General features: G+C 36.7%; 1 protein-coding gene across 1 annotated transcript in view; it reads left to right on the top strand.

Annotated features, from left to right (window-relative positions):
• The window catches only part of ELP4 (elongator acetyltransferase complex subunit 4), a 122,624-nt gene that overhangs the window by 41,693 nt on the left and 59,570 nt on the right, over positions 1-21,361 (top strand). The window contains exons 8-9 of the mRNA XM_031553355.1: positions 10,036-10,144; positions 12,851-12,957. Coding sequence (XP_031409215.1) covers positions 10,036-10,144; positions 12,851-12,957 — 216 coding nt within the window. The remainder of the gene's footprint in view (positions 1-10,035; positions 10,145-12,850; positions 12,958-21,361) is intronic.

Genomic DNA, 21,361 nt, shown 5'->3' with positions numbered 1-21,361 from the left:
CCAACTCTGTATCAGTTAAGTAAACAGTCAAGTTCATGAATATGTATTTTTTAAGAAGATTATTGTTCTCATTTGAAGACGTGTAACGCTTTCATTGAAGCCACCCTTTATTTTGAACATGAAGCTGTATTACCGGTAAGGACTAACCACCATATTAGTCAGTGTGTACCAAGGGAAATTAATTGACTAATGAAAAGTCAGTACGGATAAGTCGCAGAAGTTACAGAACCTGTCCTCTGAGTCTGAAGTCCTGTTTAGCAAGTATTTTGGTTATTTCATCCAGCATGTTAAAAAATTGATTTCCTGCAATATTAATGTTTTGATGCTTTGAATGAGCCGGAGTGCATAAATCACTGTATGTTTCAGTGTAGAAAAATTCAGAAGCAAACCTTTTTGCATTCATAGCCTTTTGTGTTCGCAGTGAGAGCTTTAGCAGCTAAACTTGAAGTCAAGCAATAGTGCTTTAGAATCCATTGCTAATACAGAATTGTGAATTTCTCGGTTTGAAATCTATATTCCTAAGACAGGAGCCATGACTGCATTCCCTAGAACTCTACCTTCTGTGAGTTCCCAAGTGCAAAATGCTGAATAACCTTCAAATGTATTTGTGCATGTAAATATTAAACACCAACTGTATTAAGATTAAATGTCACGTATTTTTCTATATCTTAGAAAAGCTTAGCTGAATAAGCTTTCAAAATCCTCTTCTGAATAGAAACTATGGAGATGAAATGGTCTTTATATTTTACTATACTGTTTTGTTTTTTTCCCCTTTAACTGTGGCATACTCAGTTGTATGAAAGAAGTACAATTTAACTTCCATGCAAAGAAATGTTGAGAGTCACGAGTTTATGGCAGTTATTCTATTCAGTTTCTCATACAGTTTTCAGATGGGAATATTCTTTTTTGGATATCCGAAGCATTCATAGAAGCATCTTAAAATTATAATCCAGTAGCAAGTCCAAAGACACTTTAAATACATATTAAAATGTAAATTGTGTAAGAGTAAAACATTTTGCTTCTAATTTCTATTATTGTTTATAGCATTTACTTATCAATTCATAGAAATATTTTCTTTTCATCAAATAAGTTTATGGTTGCCAAGAGGCTGTATCTTAGCTCTGCCACTTCTGATTTGGTAACAAATACTCATTTGAAACTCAAATACATTGTTCATCTGAAACATGTTTTGCACCCGTGCTAACTGTCTTTTAATTTACCTCGCTATATTAATTTGACGACTGGTCACTTTCTGGGTTAAAATCTTTGACTAAAAAAGCCTTCTCATTCTAATATGTTACAATTTAGAGCACTATAAACACATTCTTATCACAGTAAGCATCAGCACATATTTAATCACAAAATTAAGCTTCCATAATGATTATGTTAAACTTAAAATGTGATGAGCGTATGCAACTTTAGAATATCTTATGTTTTATCTATGTAATCTGAAAATACAGACATTGAAACTTCAAGAAAAATGAGGTGCTATTTAATACTAAATCTTTCAAATGCAGTATTAGATCTAAACAGTTAAATATCCCATCACAGTATGAAGATAGTCATCTGTTCAAGCATATGGAATCTTTTGGCTTCTGGACTAAGTAGTTAATATAATGCCCAGTGTCCAGACATGGACACAACTGTTATGGAAGCAGAAGGGAAGAGGCTCATGTATTGAGCCCATTTGGACAGTGATAAGTAAAGATTAGAAGACAGTCTTTAATGCAAGACAGAGTAGTCATCTGTTTTAAGCAAGTAACTCTGTTGGAAAATGAGGATAGTATTGTTTTGGAGCAACACTAGATTTTTCATTTAAGTAGAACTAGAAGTTCTTGAAAAAAAGTCCCTGTGCATGTTGTATTAACTAAAGTTTTTATCTGTTGTACTTCAGTACAAAGAATAATAATTTAGTGTTAATTTTATAGTTAAAATGTTGCTTAAGTATTTTCTATCCTAAGTGTTTTTCACATCACTTAATATTGAATTTCTGTGCAGCATTTGCTCAGTATGCTTTTATATGAACTTTTGGTGTTGTGCAAAAACCCTGAAATTTCAAAATCTAATTTTACATCTTTTTGTTTAGACCTGCTCTATTAATTACAATATAATCATAATAAAAAGGAATACTGCATCTTTAATGATGTTTTTGTGCCTGTGTAGTTAAGCTTTAATGCCAGGGGAAAAAAAAAAAAGATTAAATTAGCCTTGTAACCTCTTTCTCTTCCAGACTGATGATGGAAAATAAAAGCTCTTAGCCACAGAATGTAACACTTAGAATTAATATTTAATTAGACCAGCAAATTGTACACTGTGGCTGAAAGCTTCCAAAGAGTTGTTAGTGCCACAATTGACCTACAAGTTTAATAATAACTCACTTCTAGGAGCAAGTGCCAGTTCAGCATAGTGGAGCCACTGTAAGAAAGTCCTGTGAGATTAAAATCAGCAAACCAAATGGCAGGCGAGGATTCCTGGGATGGAGCCTTCTGGAAGGCTGGGAGCTGGAGTAGCTTTTCAGCCAGGTTTCAGATGAGAACAGTGGGCAAAAAAGCTGATCCCTCCTGTTCTGGGAGCTTCTGGTTGTAGGCCAAAATCCTAGAACAGATTTTTTCTAAATGTTCTTACTGCAGCTATTAATTCATTTCACAAATCAAATAATGAATGACTTATCCTCACGTTGTAATTAAGCTTTAATGCAAAAAATAATCCCCAAATTCCTTGGTCACGAATTTTACTCATGGAAGAAGAGCACTTTTGGTATGATGTGTAATTTTGTATGTTTGTGTTGCATAACGTTTCATTTTTTTATTACTTGATTTCTACATAAAAAAGGTTATTTTTATCTCATCTGATCCGATGAGCAGTTTATCACAGTATTATGAAGTATATAAATTAAATTTGTACACATTGTAAAATAGAATATTTTGAAAATTGACTAGTTTAACATTACCTTTCATTTTGTGAACAATTAAAATGTAAATCCAATAACTCTGCCATTAGATACCCACCTGAGCCTTAATCCTGTGACAAATTATTCTACTGAAATAGGGCACCATAAGTTCAAAATTGTGCAAACACAGAGCAACAGACTGAGGAAGGAACATTCTGCATTATTTATTGGCTAGATCCTAAATAATTAAAGAAATGCCTACTCATTAGTTAAAAATTAAAGCAGGTGAGGGCCTTGCCAGCAGAGGGAGCAATCATGTCTTTCCTTAGGTTCCCATCATTTCCAGCCTACCCATCATTTCCACCCTACCTCTTCTTATTGCCCAGCCAGTATCCCATCTGGACATAGCTTTGCCAGACTGCTCCTGATGACAGCTTATAATTTCATACTGAATAAGGGATTATTTTTTTAAATGATTTTATTTTTGAGAACGTTGCACTTGATTAAAAACGTCAGATAGATATTCCTGTTGATGTTTGTGTACTATTAATTGAAATAATAGTGGAGGACTTTTTTGGTCACCTGTATGTAGAAGGCAATCGACTGTTTAAGGAGTTTAAGTTGCAGCAGTAGTTAGCCTGAATTGGAAAGCAAACTGCAGTGCATTTTTTCAGGCAAAAAGACAACAGAAGGCACTCTTAAACCTTTTTTATTTTTAATCATGAATAATTCCTAGTATAATCTTAGGATTTTAGCTAAGCCAGTTAGTCTCAAATACGTTAATTTCAGCGATTTTGTTATGGCTCTCAGGATTTGATAACGTGACTCTCATTCTTTCTATCTACTTTTACATCTCCTACACTACGACCAACTTGTAGCATTCAATATTTTAAATGTTTACTATTATTAAACTCCGAGGTATTAAAGACAAATATTAACACACAGTTTTTCATTCATGTGCTTTTATACTAATGAGACAAACTTATCATCATAGAATCGTTTGAGTTGGAGGGACCTTTATAAGTCATCTAGTCCAACTCCCCTGCAATAAACAGGAACATTTAGAACATTTACAGCTCAATCAGGTGCTCAGAGTCCTGTTGAGCCTCACCTAGAATGTCTCCAAGGGTAGGACTTCCTCCACCTCTCTGGACGACTTGTTCCAGTGCCTCACCACCCTTATTGTAAAAAACTTCTTCCTTGCACTCAGTCTAAGTCTTCCCTCTTCTAGTTTGAATCCATTTCTCCTTGTCCTGTCACAACAGACACTGCTAAAGAGGACCAGGTAGTGTTCTGGGGAGTTGCTGGGCTAATTTCAGCCCAAATCATGCACTGATTTCTGTCCAATTCCTCACCCTTTCTGGAGAAAAAAGCAGGAGGACTCAGTCAAGCTTATTTCCTTTAGCAACTGTGGTAAAATCCAAGCAAGAGCCTTGCTTGCCAGAGCAGTTCCTAGTCACTTGCAGTCTGTACTTTCAATTCATGAGTGCTGTTAGAAAAGAAAAGAGATTCAGTTCAACCATACATCTATCACCTTTCGCTGCAAGGTAATAGCTAGATTTTCAGCACCCAGACCTTTCTGGGCTTTGGACTCCCGTGCCATCGTATTTTCATGGCACCCCAAAGCCATAGTCACTGCCTTCTAAGCCAAGCCTCAAATTAATGGAACTAGGCAGGGCTTCAGCAAAAGATAGAGTTCACTTCCCAGCACTCTGTTGAGTGACTCCTGACTCTGGGCAACTCATGACATCTTTGTGCTTGGTACATTACTTCTAAGTGAGGAATGCAGCATTTGTTGATTTTTTGCAAAGCACTTGGAGATCAACAGATGGAAATTTTTATTTAAACTATGCAGTCTTTGTTCTCGCTTTTATTCTGTGAATCTCAACAGCAACTGTTACTGATTTGCTCATTTCATTTATATCAAGTCATGGCTCACTTGGCTGCTGGCCCTTGACAACACTGTAAAGAACCTCTCAGGTCTTCAATGGCAAAACAGACATACGTTTTATTCTAAGTACCAAATGCTTTCTGGCAATTAAGTCTTTTTTAACTAACATAATAGACAAGTCCAGGTCATCTATCCTCAGTAAAGATCCAAAGATATTCTTATAGTGTGTGATATTTAGCTTTTATTTCATGACTGATCATTTTTCTTGAATATTTAAATCCAGAATGTTTAAATGGGATACCTTGTCATCCACCTGCATCTGATATAACTGATAATAACCATTGCAGAGTTCCCGTAACGGTAATGGTGTTTCAGGTATATGAGAAGGTAACCGTGGCTCAAATTAAAATTTTGAGTTTTCAAGGTAAAAAAAAAAATGCTAGTTCTAACTTGTTTCACAGTTGGAAGACTCTGAGTTTTTGCAGACTATCAGTGCAAACATTAAAAAAAACAAAACCTGGGTTTAATACATCATGTAACATATTGGCCAACAGATGCTTTGTCACTTCCTTCCCATTTTTGTGAGTATGTTGCGTCTAATTACCTGCTTGTATTTTTGCTACATTTCCTTTCTTTGCTGCTGTAACTTGTATAAAATTCTTCAAAGATGCTATCCATTGCGTGAAGATTTCTAATTTAATATAGTACATATCAACAAATCAGCCAAAATCAATGCTTCTCTGATTTCATCCATATGAACAGATATTCATGCGCGTTCTATTACAGTCAGTAAAATTCTTCAAAGGTAGAAGAAAATGCAGAATATTTAAATGTGGCCATATCCTCTTTGGAGGTGTTGGAAGTCTGCAGAAAATCCTTTAGATACATTTCAAGCAAAGTGAGCTTGTCTTCCATCAAAGACATCACACTTAGATTTGCTTGTCATGTGATATGGATACAGTTTTCTAAGTACCCAAATTTCTTAATGTAACTACTGTTGTTCATCTTGTATTCAGTGGCCTGAGTAAACATCAATTTTATGTAAAACCTAAATTCAAAGTTCAGTCGGTGTGTGAAAGCACTGAAAAAAAGTGCTAATCGACTTGGAGTTCGAGTAAGTACGCAATTTTTGACTTTACAGATTTCGTTAATTACCAGTATAACAGTTCTGGCAGAGCATTTATGAATCATTTATTTTCAGGATTGGTGAATAATGAAAAAGCACACAAAATGTATCTCTGTAAAACTAGTGCAGTGGCCTAATACCTCACTTTATTATTATTTTTTTCCTACATAAAAGGTATGGATAATTCTGTGATTTTAGCAGTAGTAATTATTAACAAATGGTTAAATATTTAAGCCGTATCTCTTAATGTTAATAATTTATCTTTTCAATTCAAAATCCTGTGGAGATTAAGTAGTAATGACAAGTGGTAAATATTTGTGTGTCATGAAGTCATTACCACTTTATTGTATGGTAATGTCTCAGAAAATATTAAGAATGATTACACCTATTGAATATCCAGCCAGTATTTCATTGCAGTCCAATGTGGTTGTTATATTATAGCACTGAGCTACTTCAGTGTCATGGGTGAGTGTAGCAGAGACAAAAAGGGGACAGCCCAAATTTGCTTTATGTTCAGAAGGATGAAATCACTTCACGTAAACTTGCTCACTTGATCTTTGTTTTTGAGACCTTTCAAACAAAGCATCCAGGTTACTGGATCTCAATTTTAGGATTCAGTGTATTAACTTATAATCGAATGTTTTTAAATAAAAACAGTGAATACATTAATTATCAAAATTAGTTTACGTGAGTGTATGCGTACAGAAGTCAAATATAGCCCTCACTATGAAAACATAGGCAAAAATTTCTCTTTGAAAACAGACAGTCTTCATGCACCTAATTTTCAGTTTGATATATAAATCAATCTTATAAGTCTATTAACATATTGATGAGTATACAAACGCTGATATATGAAATCCATGTGACTCGAGAGTTTTAACAGGTGCTAGGTGGATTTCATTATAGATCTGAAATGTTTTTATTTTCCTTTTAAGTTTGGAGCTTTTTTGTATTTTCTACGTAGGAAAGTTAAACCTGTTCTGGGAAAATTTTCAATTATTGAATTTGCTTACTGAATTTAAATACTCCTTTTACATAAATTTTATGAAGTTTTTAATTTCTTTGCAATCCGACAAAATAAAAATGGGAGTACATACCTCTGTGTTCTAGACAATTTTTGCCAGGAAGTGAGAGGAGAACTAGAAATTAGAGCAAAGCAGAAAAAGTAAACTTTTTTTTTCCTAATGTGGAATTCAGATGAACCAAAGTTGATTTGATAAATAATAGTTACGATAAAATTGTCCTTCATTAAGAACTCAATCCAGTAAAAATATATGGTTTTAATTTCAGTGTGTAAGTTTGAGTATTCAATCTCTCTGTCTGTTTGCATTGCTAGAATACCATGCTTTGTCCTCAGATGTGGAAGATGGTACACTGCTTTATTTGCAAATAAGTGTTTCTAAACATGCACAGATAATTACTCAAAGCTCTGTAGATTCTGCAAATAAATTAGTAGGACAAAACAATCTTTTTCCATAATTGCCTTTCCCTAAAAGCTGGTTAAACATGTATGTACAGTTGCCATTTACATATCTAAGTAGCTAAATGGATTTTCTTCCAACAGTGTTTTGAAAGTGCACTTCATTTGAGCTCAAATATTACAAGTCTGAGCTAAAAAGAAAACTCCTGTCTAAAATAGTGAACATGAAGTAAGATATAGAATGAATGCCCAGCCCAGTCTGCACATCAGGGTTGCTACCATATTGTTAGAATAATTATATTTTGGCTGAACTAACTAATTTAGAAAACCTGCAGTACATCTAGCAAGACTGCAAACTTTCCAGGACTGAGTTGGTTGGTTTCTTTAATTTATTTATTTCTCAATGTAATTTACAACAATACCTCTTCTAGTTGCCAACAAACTCTTTCCTTGAATCCCCCCATTCCTGGCTTCCCTCCTACCCATGTCCTGGCTCATCTCCAGAGCTGCCAAGTTTATGCCAGAAGCAGGAGGTAGATTTGTATGGGGCTGGAGGAAGATCTGGAGCTCTGTTAAATTTTCAAGCCCAGATGGGGCAACATGATTTGTGTGTTTATGTCAGTATGCCATACATCACAACTATCTGTGTGCTGACGTCAGCTTTGATTGGGCATTAATGTGCTGAACACTGCAAACTAGAAAATACACGATAGATACAGATCTATGACAACAATGCCACATAAGCAAATGTCTATTTGTTGTGGCAATTCATTGTGGAAAATATTTCCCAAGATACACTGCATTAAGCCCAGAGAATATTTTGACACACTTTAAAAATAACAACAAAATCAACATAGGCGAACGGATTACAATTAAAGAAAGCAAACTATTCAGAAGAAGAACTGAAACCAACATGCTGAAGTATGTATCACTAGGTAAATATTGAATTGCTTTAATATTTCCAGATCTAGGACTAAATAGGAAAGATGCTATTCTTAGGATTTACAGCACTTGTAATGATGAGGATGCCTTGCTGATGGTTGAGCATCTTTCTACCTACAGTCTTTGTAACCCTTCTTGGTTAAAACAAGCAAGCAAAAAGACTAATGAACAGTGAACTTTTTTCCAAACAGTCTAATTTTTTTTTCCTATCCTAAGAATTCAGGTTAGCTTCCAGAAATCACCTGTATTTACCTGTTAGCCTATATTACAGTGTAATGTTTATTACTTACACAAATAGCACCCAGCAACCTGCTGAAGAATTGGCAAAATAAGGTAATTTCAAGTTTGTGGATATACAGAGGTCACTGGCTACATCAGATTTATAGTGTCCTTAAGTGACTGACCCTATAAAATAATGTGACTAAGAGTTTCCATTAGAATACGGTATGCTGTCTCTCCCTTCCTAGAAGAGGAACTAATTTGCAAGTCATCTTTAATATTTCAGCAGTGGATATAATTAGGGCATGCAATAATGAAGTGTAAGGCTTGATCTGGAAGCAACATTCTTTTACCTCAGTTCACTTGCATCATTGCTCAGAAAGGGAATTCTGTAGTATTATATTATTTTATCTTTACATGTTGTTAGACTTTGCAGGTAAAACTGAAGTCCTCTGATTCCATGGGGATAGACCATTTTGGCCTGAGCACAAGTAGCAGCTTTGTAAAGAGACCAGTCCAGAGGATTTAATGCCATCTGGCCCATAAGGTGGGGAAGGGAGGGGGTATGGAGGTACCAGGGGACAGGCGGCTTTGGGCCTTGTACCCTGAGCAGATTGGTCTGTGCAGGGCAGGCCATGGTTACAGTGCTCACCTCTTTGGCAGGAGTAGGAAATGGTCACCTTCTGCATCTGCCTCGTAGGCTTCTCTGTGGCTCTATTGTTGAAAGCAATTGATGCAGTGCTCGCTATTTTAATAAACAAGCACGTCAGCGTAATGCACAGATTGTAAAGACATATCTAGCATCTTCCCTTTCTCTATGGTAGCGATTACTGTGCGATTTTTTATTTAAAATTGAAAAAAATGTTTAAATTCACATTTTGTACTGTCAGTCACATAGTTTGCCAACAGAAGCTCAGAACGGACGAAAGTATTTAAGATTAATAAAAAATACAAAATTCTAATGTGGAGCTACAGGGCTAGTTCTTTCTGGGTGGCATGGGTGCGTTGTGAGGCGATGGCACTTGATACCCCCGTTGCTGTGATGGGCGCAGCAACTACAGCCATCGGGAAGAAGATCGTGCCAGCTGTCCTGGCAGTTTTGAAATAACTGTTTCTTTACATGAAGGACTGTTTTGCTTTTTAGCACAGATGTGTCCCTTTTTTCCTTTTCTTTATTAAATTGTGACATCACTGAAGCACTCATAAATCTCCAATATGTTGAGTAGTGGTAATGCAACTTGATGCTTACTGCCACACAGCTTGTAAATATCTGCACTGTTAACTAACGCTTATCTTAGAAAGATTAGGAAAATATGAATTTAGTGCTGTTGGCTCTATAATGTTTTCTCCTAGAGCCAAGTATATTTTTCTTTAGGCACAAATTTCCATCTATTTTAAGCAAATAAAATAGCCTTCCATCTAATTTCTAGGTATCGATGACCTACTTTTTCCTACCGTTTGTCACTGAGAAGACCAAGGCTTACTCCATGAACATTAATTACTTTTTTCATCACATACGATGTGTATTTTGTTTCCATGTCTTACAGAATAAAGCAATTATGGAACGTGTAACAAACTTGTCAGATGTGGTAGTTGGTCTTGAATCATTTATTGGCTCTGAGAGAGAAACCAATCCATTATACAAGGATTACCACGGTAAGTTCCATCTTTAGCAATGCGAAAAGTCTGCCCTGAGTGTTTCTAGGGCACTTAGCGGCTTTACCCTCCAATTGGGTATCTGCTCTAAAGTAGAATTTGATTTCATTTTAGAATATACCTCTTAAATGTTCCTCCTTGCTAACCGGTCTTGAGTTAGGAAAATTTTCCGTAAAGTGCATTAAGGCTGCAAAGGAAACATGGCAACTCCTTGCATGTTGTCAAGCCGTATTACTGAGGCATGGCTCAATCAGATGTACATCTCAACAGGCAGGCTTTGGGGAATTCACATGCAGAGGAGGCTTGGCAATCATCTGACCAGTGAGCTGAACTTGTCATGAAATCAATACTTCTGATCTGACAAGTTTTAAGTAGAGAACATGGAAAAACATATATTATATTAAAGGGAATAATCTGCTAAACGATGCGATATGTAAAGTTTCTCTAAAAATAATGTGCTGTTTTGCAGCTTTCAGTTAGAGCAGCTATGCATTTACAGAAATGAATGTGGATGTATGTGGCATGTAAAATGTGAAACTAATCTTAGCAAAAAGGCATGTAGCCTTTCAAGTGATTTATCTTCAAAATGTGTAATGGCGTTTAATCCTGTAATCTTTTTTTTTTTCCCCAAAGATTCTGTAAGCTGTTTCAGCAGAACTATTTAAATTTTAGAAGATTAGATAAGAAGTTATGCATAGCCCAAGCAGTGAATAACAAACAGTTACAGCTAATCCAGAGCAGCGCTCGGAGCGTGCATAAATTACAGCTATTATTGTTGTGATGCTACTGTAGTTCCATGGAAACCTTCTGCTGAAAGTAAACTGCTTACCAAAACCTGCTGTAAACATGTGAGAGCGTGGCAGTGCACAGCAGAACGTAGAGAAAAAGCAGCAAGAATGGTGTTGAGATACCACTGTGTGTATGCAGGCTTTGAGTAATAAATGAGGGGAAAATGTTTTGACGGAGAAAATAGTGCATATTTCTTCGTCTGAAGAAGGTGGATGAAAAAGAAATTCTAAAGAAAAGCTGGAATAATTCGCCTAATTATTTTCCCCATTGTATAATCGTGACGTGGCATTTGTTTATGCTAACATAATTCTGTCAGTTTGATATCACTTTTCTCAGCAGACAGGAGATCTTTTTAAGACAATGTGCTTTTTAGCAGTTATTTCCTATTTTCCTGTAAAAGCTTAAAAAAATCATTTTTGGTACTTCTTAATAAAATTATATACCAGTGCACAGCTTTTGTGAGTTAGGCAGCCTTAATAACAGATATTTTTAATGATTTTAACCATGCGGGTTATTTTCATCCATACTTATGTTTTAAGCTGATTTATTTACTGCAAATGATGGGAGTTTTTGTCATTAGTCAGGAAAAGTTTGTTTAAATTCTTGCATTATTTAATGAATTTTGCATTAGTAATTTCGTTAAGGTGTCTGTAAATTCAGGGGGTCGAGGAGTCGGTAAAATAACAATGATGTAAATTGGCTGTAATTAAACATTAAAAATAAGACATAAAAACAACCCTTTGTTATGCCTGCTGCTCCTGCACATGATGGTTATACTCTGAACTCAAAACTGAAAGAAATATTTTTATATGCTCTCAGATTGGAGGCAGGGGTAGAAGGCTTAAATATTCGGAAGCTAATTATTACAAAATATTTTTGTAACAGCATTGAGGACCTTGCTTTTAGTACCTTATAAGCATTTGGCTTTTTACAATATTTCAATTTTAGGAGCTTTCTTTCCCTACTCTCCCTTTAAAAAAGAAATAAGACTCTGAAAAATACTTGCCTTCCTTTAAATAAGGGCTTTAATGTTTGGGGTTTTCTCTCTCACAGCTGCCGTTTTCAGGCGAGATGCCTTTTGTAAATGTTCAGTATTTCCATTCTGACACTGGCTTTATGAATAGCAAATATAGGCCAGTAATCGAGAAGCCCTGTAGAATTTTCCTGGTTTTCAGATGTAGAAAATCACCCTTAGGTTGTTCAGAAACTATATTAGGCTGCACAAAAACCATCCAGCGTCCTTGTCAGAAAACATCAGCGTGAGCTGCGAGTGACAGAATGCAGAGCTTGCAGTGTACCTAGCGCTGGTGCAAACATCTGAGCGGCCAGCTCAGCCTCTTGTGCATGGAAAATGGATTTCTGGGCGGATGGCGGAGGGGTTAAAATTCATGCAGAGGGTGCTCAAAATCGGTGTTTTCCAGAAACTTTTCCTCAGCCTTCTTGAGGGCGCAGGGCGCAGCACCGCTCATTAGAGCCTCGGTGGTTATCACTAACCCATAAGCCTTGTTTTGCTGGCTGCTTACTGGTGCATTTAATAAAATAAAGATCACTCAGTGGTGCCGTGGGCAGCATGCAAGGTGATAGCCATATTTGCTTACTGTAAATACAAGAGAAAATCACACACAAACCGGCTGTAGTTTTGACAAGTATTAAGATCCCTCTTTACATCTGTACTTCTGTACCAAAGTGCAATTAGTTTTCCTCGCACAAGGATTTCTGTTTATCTTATTCTGCTTGATTACTTGAGTATAATCGCACCGTTTGCTTCATTGCTCCTGGTAGTAAGCTCCAGTTTAAAAAGGGGAGGATGAGTGTGTGTAAATATACAGGATTCTGCTGTAAGACTCTCTAATTTATGCATCTGGATGACAGCGTTCTCTTATTTTTTTCCCCTCCTTTACTTTTTCTTTCCACAAGGTTTGCTTCATGTGCATCAGATTCCTCGGCTTAATAGCTTGATCTGTGATGTGTCAGACACGAAGGACCTTGCTTTTAGATTAAAAAGGAAGCAGTTCACCGTTGAGGTAAGAGAAGCGGTTTTGTTTCACTATTTAGAACCCAAAAGGTGGAGCTAATCCCGTCTCTTATGTTTCGTTTTGTGAAATGCATGAAATATGCATCGGATGTTGTAAATTCTTTTCGTTACGTTTTTGCTTTTCCGAACGGTTTTATAAAACACGGCCGTATGCCTTCTAATTAAAGACGTCTCGTTTGCCACACTAAATCGGTCTGTTATAAATAGTTTATTTTGGTTTAAAATGTACATAGAAAGTAGGCCACAACCTTCAATAACAAAGCGTGACATGTTTCTAAGGATGTCAGGAGCATATTTAATTAAATGTTAATGACTTGCTCTTACTTCTGTTAGTGGGTGGGAAAGTAGCTACATGTTATTACCCCGGTAGAGGGATTTTAATGTATAATGCTGCCTAAAATTGTGTGTGGTATGAGGGATAAGTGTCCTTATCAGTATTCAGAAACCATTTTCTTTGCATTACTGAAATCACCTTTCGCTCTTTTATGTCATTTTAAACACAGTATCATTTACACTAATGTCCTTAAGTAAATTTCCTACTAAATTTAAACTTTTTTCCGTGACCTTTATGCAGACAGTCCTGATAGAAGGCAGTAATACAAAAGATGTATTTCATTTTAATCTTGCTAAAGAGCAAATGAACACAGCGCTATTAAGCAATTAGAGCTGATGTATTTATTAACCAAGTAATGCTTAGAGATGGGAGATGGCTTTTGGGGTGATGTGATAGTCATCGGTACAGTCTGGGCAAATTTTTTTTTAACAAAGACATAAAACAGCCAAGCATCCCTGACAAACCATTTTGTTTAATCTCTTTTCAAATGAAAAGCTCTTAAGCAGGCCACTTGTCTTAACTGCTTGAAACCATAAAAAGAGAGAATTGCCACCAATAAATTAGCATATTTTTTACTCCATCACCAAATGATGGTCAATGTGGCTTGGCACTGCTTTGGTGTTTGGGACTTCACCCTTAAGTGACCACTTTGGCCCTTATTTGACCCTCTGCCCTTTTTAGCTGGCCACTTGATAAGGTAACTTGAGGGTTCCCTCTCTTCACTGCCTCCTCCCCTTCACAATTGCAAGTAGCCCTAACCTATAAATCATTGAAAGGGCCCTATCAAGTGACAAATTAAGGTGCCCTCCTCCTAATTAATGGTCATCAATGTCTTTAATTATCTAATCCTATTGAGAGCAGTTAATAGTTAATCAGGCAGCCACTTCTTCAAGCAGGTCATCTCTGCATGCGTGCCAGAAGTTTCCCAAGTCGAGGTATCCTCTTCAAAAGCCGCTTAGAGGCAAATACACGAAGGAAGGCTATTTTCCCCAAAGACGTTCATTGGTAACCTTTCTCATTTTCCAGAGAATGCAGTTAATGCAACCAGGCGCTGTGAGGTATTACACCGTTTCAGCAACTGCTTTGAGCAGTACGTTACAAGCAGAAACTTTAATAGTCTGCAGCTGGTTTTAAAATACAAATGTTTTTACTGCTTTTAGAAGCGCAAAGAAGCACACAGTGTCATTAGGCAGCGCAGGAAAATCACAGTTCAAAGAGCTATAAATTAGAAAATTGTGATTCTTTCCACTTTGAATCCTGACTAAGAATATATCTTTTCTGTGTGTGATTCATAATGTAATTTGAAAGGGGGAAAGTGTGGAGGGGAACTAAACAGGAGGCTCTGTGAAAGGAATGTAATCAGCCATGGGACGGAGCTGCTGGGAACGGCTGCAGTGGAACTCTCGGAGCAACCTGTTGCCCCAGACGTGTCCATGACCCACTTGAGTAATTTCTCTCTTCATTGCTCAGCTGCAGCCCTTTTCAGTTTCTGTTGGAGATATGCTTTCCAGAAGTTAAACTGACTCAAACTGGTCCTTTTTGAACTCGTAAGATCCTGCCTACGTTTCATTACTTCAAAAGTTTTTCTTCCTTATACTCGGAGAGACAGACTGCAGTGAGCCTGTGTGGAGCAATGAGGTCCGTAGGAAAATGGGAGCAAGGGAAAATTGAATGAAGAGGGGATGTGAATACAGTCTTCTAAAACTGGGTTCTGCAGTTAGAATGTGATGAGTCAGCAGTCAGTTTTGTTCTGGTGTAAAAGCATGAAGCGGCACAACAGCCTGCATTACACGCACGAGTATGGTTTATATAAAGTGCATCCAAGTTTAGGACTTCTTTCGTAGCTGAAATGCAAGTTTGAAATATATTTTGAGTACGTAGCAGTTTTTGGAAAGCGACTGCTTAGTTACATACCCAATTTGGGTTACAATATTGGCCTCTACTCCAGATGCCTCTTTAAGATGAAATTGCATAAGAAAAGTTTGAAATACGTGACTTCTGACTAATAGCAAAATTTTTTCCAACAAGTTTTTGTCAATAGAACTTTCTTATTTTATGGTTTATAATGAGGGCACGGGGCATGGATTTTCTCATGTCTGGATCACCAGTTTGGCCCTCATCGGTAACCAACTCTAAACGTCAGATCTGTTTTATTAGACTTCATTTTTGTGGGAGGGACTCTACCTCATTGTAGTCTGCAGAATCATTTCAATCTGTTTTCTTGCGTCTTCATCACAATCAGATTGATGGAAGCTTGTTGTAAAGGCTGGGGATTTTTTCACCTTACGGATGGCAATGCTTTTTGGTGGGTAACTATGAGCGCTCATTTTCCATTTTCAAATTATGAGGTAGGCCTTTCCCAGGTGCACTTAAATCCTTATGGTAAAAGGTGCAGTAGCTGCACCCAGTTTTCCCAAATCTTCACGTTAGTTAACAGCTATATATTAGTATATGCAATATTATCAGCGACCAATCTCATGTGCATGCCTCTTTAAAGGACACAATTTTGAAGTTAGCCTGTCTAATCCTATTTCTTCCCACTTTGGAATCTTAATTAGAAGGAGATAAAAACCATCATTTGACTAAATTATTGTCTTGAATCTGTAGCAAAAGGTATAATCCGCAATTGGGCCAATTAGTGTACCCCATAGTTAGCTATGCTGAGGCAGGAAACTTGATTAGATCTGACACCAGCCTAGTTCCCACTGTTGTTTTGCCAGGTATGATGGTCAGACTTCAAAGGGCTTGAGGCATCAGCAGGGCAAGGTTTGGAGGCCAGCTTAGGTCCGGTCGTTAATCTCTCTGCTAAAACCACAGCAGCCCTCGCACAAAACAAGCTTACACGACACAATCATGCGGTATTAAAGTTTGGGTTGAGTCATGCCAATTTGCCTTTGATTTTCTGATGATTGACTAAAAGATGGCTACATGACTAGACACATACTGAAAGTCTACTGATTAGGTAAGTTCCCCAAATATTTGAAATATTTTTTGATTTCTCAGTTAAATGATATGACAACCCGTTCATCTCGATAAAACTTTTTGGCAGTATTGTTCCTGAAGTTCTTTTTGCTTTTTTTTTTTGTTGTTGTTGCTCAGGTTGTATCTTTTATCAACGCCGGATACATTTTGTAGAAACATTATTCTCACCCTTTCATTTGGTAGAATTTTTTTCATTGTTATGCCCAAGCCTGCTGTATCAAAACCAAAGGAATTTCTCTCTGATTTTTTCACTCCTAGAATGTCTTAAGGAAACATTGTTTGTCTTTGTTATTTAGGTACAATCGCTCACAAAAAGGGAATTTCCTCTTAATTATTTTCCTCCTAAACGTTGAGTTAAAGTGCTGTTCCACGGCTGTGATTACATAAGTGTTCCTTCTTTTGCCTTCTGATTCGTTGAAATATTGCAGTAACAGTGACATGTTTCCATTCTGAGAAAAGCCTAAGGCTGCTTTAGTATTATTCCAAATGATTGAAATTGCCATCTTGCTGACTTTCCCTTGGGCAGCTTAAGGCCTGTTTACTTTTGTATTTGTTTCACATGTTCCCTCTGAGTTTGGCTGGCAGGACATCATTACCTGGTTTGACAAGACAGTTGGAGAAGATGCATATTTGATTAAGTCCCTTTCTTACTGTCTGGTCAACGTAAGCCTCCAGAATTTTGTGTTTAAAGTTAAAACTGTCCATAAACTGTATGCAAAAATGAACAGATTTTTTGGAAATATGAGTTTTGCTTGAATTTTTCAACCGTCAGGTAGCTGTCAATTATTAATAGTAGAGAAAATAAGCTTTTTCTTATAAGCTGTATATCATCTGTCTGACAGTTATTACAACTGCTGTGAAATTTTCATTTTTACTTATTTTGAAGAATTCACAAGATCCACATGGCAAAAATAAGTAAGTTTCAAGAGCATAACGTACGAGTTCATGAGATTCTTTTCTGAGAGAGGTTTCTTAAGAGAAAAGGAAGAAAGTCAGCAGCAAAGGGCTCCTGTGGCAGCCAAGCTGTAGTTGCTCAGTGGTAGGCAGATACAACATGGCACTCTGACTGCAGTGCATTTTGCCTAGAGTCAGTTGTCAGAGTGAAAGGATGTGTCTTTGGAAGGAAACATCAGCATAGACAACAGCAACAGAATCTTTATATAATTAAAAATAATTGTATGATTCCAAAGGCATTGTAATGATGTTCTTCCTTCATCTATCGTTAAAAGCACTTTAAGAAAATCAGTGAGCGAGATTTAGTTGTAACTCCAGATTGTCATGCACATGTTGTGTTCCCAGCAGGAAGAAGGCTTAAAACTTTTCCTTTAACGTGGCAGATTGGGAAGTAAAATCAGGAGAGGTGTTACACACACACACCCCATAACAACAAGCAGAATTAAGTGTCTGCTGTAATCCTGGTGGCATCACTTTTTTAGGCTTCTTCCAAGAAGATTTGACTTGAAGCAGCCTCCATTAGTGGCTCTCCCTAATCCTGGCCATCTTTCACTAACTCCCGCAGAGTTGTTTAATGTTGAATTTAATAAACGCGTTTGAATTAATGAACTATCTTAGGCAGTATTTTAATGAAAAGGATGTGAGCTTGAGAACTGTCAGAAGGCAAAAGACTGGTTTGTTAGAAACTTAAAATGATAGTTATGTAGCAGTTATGTAGTCAGTAAAATATGGAAATTAATTCATGTTTGCTGGGATAAAGTTCACACGGTGTAACACCAAAGCTAATGTATACTACATGATGTCTGCTGTGATATTGGGATCTCCATGTAAACAACTCCTTGTATTTTAGAGTCACGCACTGAGGACATTACGAGTCTTGACCTCATGTTAGGGCCTTGTAAGCTCAGAGAGGAACCTGCCTGTACCAGGCTTGAGACTGCCAGGCTGCCAGTGCCTGTGGCATGGATGAAACCTTGCAGGTAATTCCTGGTTAAGAGCAAGACAGAACTATTCTGAAGTGTTATTTAAAGAAAGTGAATTTCTTTAATTCTCTCTGTAATAAAACCCTTCAGGGCCTCTCATCACCATATATTGGAGAATATGGGAACCTCTGGGAATTGCATAGAAAACTTCTTTTTCCTCAGCTTGCCTAGAACAGCAGTGTTATACCTGGCAAACCTCTAGTGGATGTTCCACTTCAGCTCCGGGACACACATACAGGGAACTCTGTGTCAAATTAAGCTTTCTAATAGAAAGGGTAAAACATTTTAATAACCTTCAAATGAAATCTATGCTAGTTGGACCATTTTTGTATTGTATTTTCCTGACCATTTTTCCTATGGTATTAATGAAGACATTACCTTAGGCTTATTCAAGCAAAAGTCAAAATAGTAATACTTAAAGATCTCAAATTAGTAATACTTAAATACTTTCCCATAAAACTGATTCTGTCATAATTCCAAGCTCTAGTCTGCATTATTTCACCTAGTAGCCAGTTCAGGTTCTCTTTACCTGGTATGGTGTACTTCACTGAATTGTTTTGTCAGATGCTGTCAAGCCAACCTACCATTGTTAAAGAAAATCAAACTAAATCATTTTGGCATGAGCCTTCCAGGAATAAGGCGCAGAATATGAAGGGTTTGATGAAATCAAGGATTTGATTTCAATATTGTAAAAGACTGCCTGTCAAAAATGTATTACATTCTTTCAAACAATTTTGAATAAATAAACGTGTTTAAAATTGTGACAGTACAATTTAGATAAAGTTTTAGGAGATTATTTTTGAATTATAATAACTTGAGGTAAAACAGTACTTGGAGTCTTCCTACTTGAAGAGAAGAAAATTTCTGAATTCTAATAGTATGTTGAACTGAAATCAAGTAATATGTTCTATACAATGTATGGAATTTCAGAACATTTAAGGCTTGTGAATATGTGAAGAGGTTTAGTTTGAAATCACCAGCTTTTTATTGTGCGGAACTAAATAACGTAGATTTCAGCGTATGTTCTGAAGATGAATACAGGAAGGTACCATTAACTTTTAGACTGCAGATGAAGATTTGTACTATCGTGACATTTATTTCATAAACTACATTTATTTTATGGGTTGTCTGACATTATAGAAGCCTAACATGAGGGTTTCATTCAATTTTTCAGAACTTCAGCATTTAAATCATAATACATCTGCAGTTCTTTGCCAGTAGACTAAGCTCATATATGTTTGCATTTAAATAATTATGTTGTTTAGAAATATTTATTCCATAATTGTGTTGTCGCAGTGGAAGAACATGCAACAAAGCCATTAATGCAATTAAAGGTCACTTGTACATATTGTAATGGACTGCTCATTCACAGTATCTGTGATAAGGGTCAGCACTGCAGCATGAAATGGATTGGCCTTGTTCAGTCTGTAAATAAATGGGTCAATTTATCTTGTATTTGCCAGACAACTGAAGTAGTTGACATATTCCCAGTTTTTTAGCACTAAAAGAAAGGTAAGCTGAAGAGATGTTTTGTGTTGGTTGGTAAAGATCAAAAATTATTTTATTAACAAGTGTTTGATTTTTGCAGTAAAATAGTGCTTTTTTAAGGTCTATGGATGTGTTGGAAAGATATTAACCGTGAGTATTTAAGAAGCAAGAAGAGTTAAGCAGCACATGGCAGTTCTCAGCAGGAACTGAATGCTATTTCTATTAAATGTTCTCTAAAATGTCACCAAATTTGAATAAAAATGTGATATTTCATAATTGCACGGTATTATCACTTTACAAACAATAATGGGTTCAATCCTGAAGCTACACAGTAAAATATCTCTCTGGATTCTTTATGTACCTTTAAATGAAGGAATATAAAGGCAAACATTTGCTGTGACTAGTAATGAGCTTAAGCAAACAAATTCTAAATGTTTTTAATTTCAAGTTTGAAAAATGTAGCTTAAGGGTTAGCATTTCCGGTCTTATGAAAAGCTTGACACTGATTTTCAGTGTTACCTCCTTCAGAGTAAAAGTTTGGATCTGTCTGGCATGACCAAGTAACAGTTCAACTCCTTTCCACAGCCCTTCCTCCTGAACAAAGTGAGCAGTAATTATGTTGTGTAAAATAACTAAAACTTTGCATAGATAAATAAGTAAATAACGTAATCTTTGCTGTCAGCCCAAACCAGATATAAGCTACGTGACTTTCAGAAAGCAGCTAGTGATGCTCTGTGAAAGTAATTCATATCAAATGCCTCATTTTAGATATTGAAGGCTTGGGAAAACCACGTTTTGTAGCTGGTAAAAAGAGTTCATGGCATCTACTTTTGTCTTGCTTTGAGCCTGTTATAGCAAAAATTACTGAAGGATTTTTGCTTGGAGATTCATACAATTTGTATGATCTGTGTGTCACAAAGTCGGTATGAGAAGATAGACTTGTATTTTCTATGTGATGAACTACAGATCTTTGGGCACATGAATTCTCTCCAAAAGAGAAATAAATTTCTGTTTGCACCTAAAAAGTGCTTGCTATTCTTAAAATAACCTAGTTGTTTAATATTTAAATAGTTAAGGTCTTCCGTAATCCTTGCTAGGCGTCTCTGCATTCACCTGTTCTGAAAAAGACTTGTGCAGGAATGCTCGATGTAGGCAGCTTGAGCATGATAGCAGAATCTTGAGGTGCCCCCTAAGTCTCCATCAGATACCTGGAATATATGTGGGCTTTGGAGATAGGGCCTTAATTACTTAGTTTTTAGAAAATACATTTGACGTGCTTGAATAATAGCTGCACGATGACTAAACTTGCCATTGGCTCAGAGCTGTGGTGACCCAACAGGGGTAACCACAGCAGCAGCACTCCTACGTTCCTAGTCAAGGCCTACAGCGTTCCAGCAGACTGTGGTTTTTGGATGTGCATTCTTGCTTTTATTTGTGAGCCAACAAATAATTAGATGAACAAGAGGAAAAGTTAGGCAGGGTGCACTCGCAACCAGCCCAGGTAAGGGCTCCTCCTGAAACCAGCCACATCCTGTACCTGTCTTGACACAGTGTGCAAAGTATAAAATAAACACAGCAAGTTTTCCTTTTCAGCTCTTGTATTACATGGTCTTTGTTATCTGTTGGTTGCATCTCTGCTCTGATAATTAGGT

The sequence above is a fragment of the Meleagris gallopavo genome, chromosome 5 (genome assembly GCF_000146605.3).
Source record: "Meleagris gallopavo isolate NT-WF06-2002-E0010 breed Aviagen turkey brand Nicholas breeding stock chromosome 5, Turkey_5.1, whole genome shotgun sequence".
In the NCBI taxonomy this organism is placed as follows: domain Eukaryota; kingdom Metazoa; phylum Chordata; class Aves; order Galliformes; family Phasianidae; genus Meleagris; species Meleagris gallopavo.
This window is presented reverse-complemented; position numbering and strand designations above follow the sequence as displayed.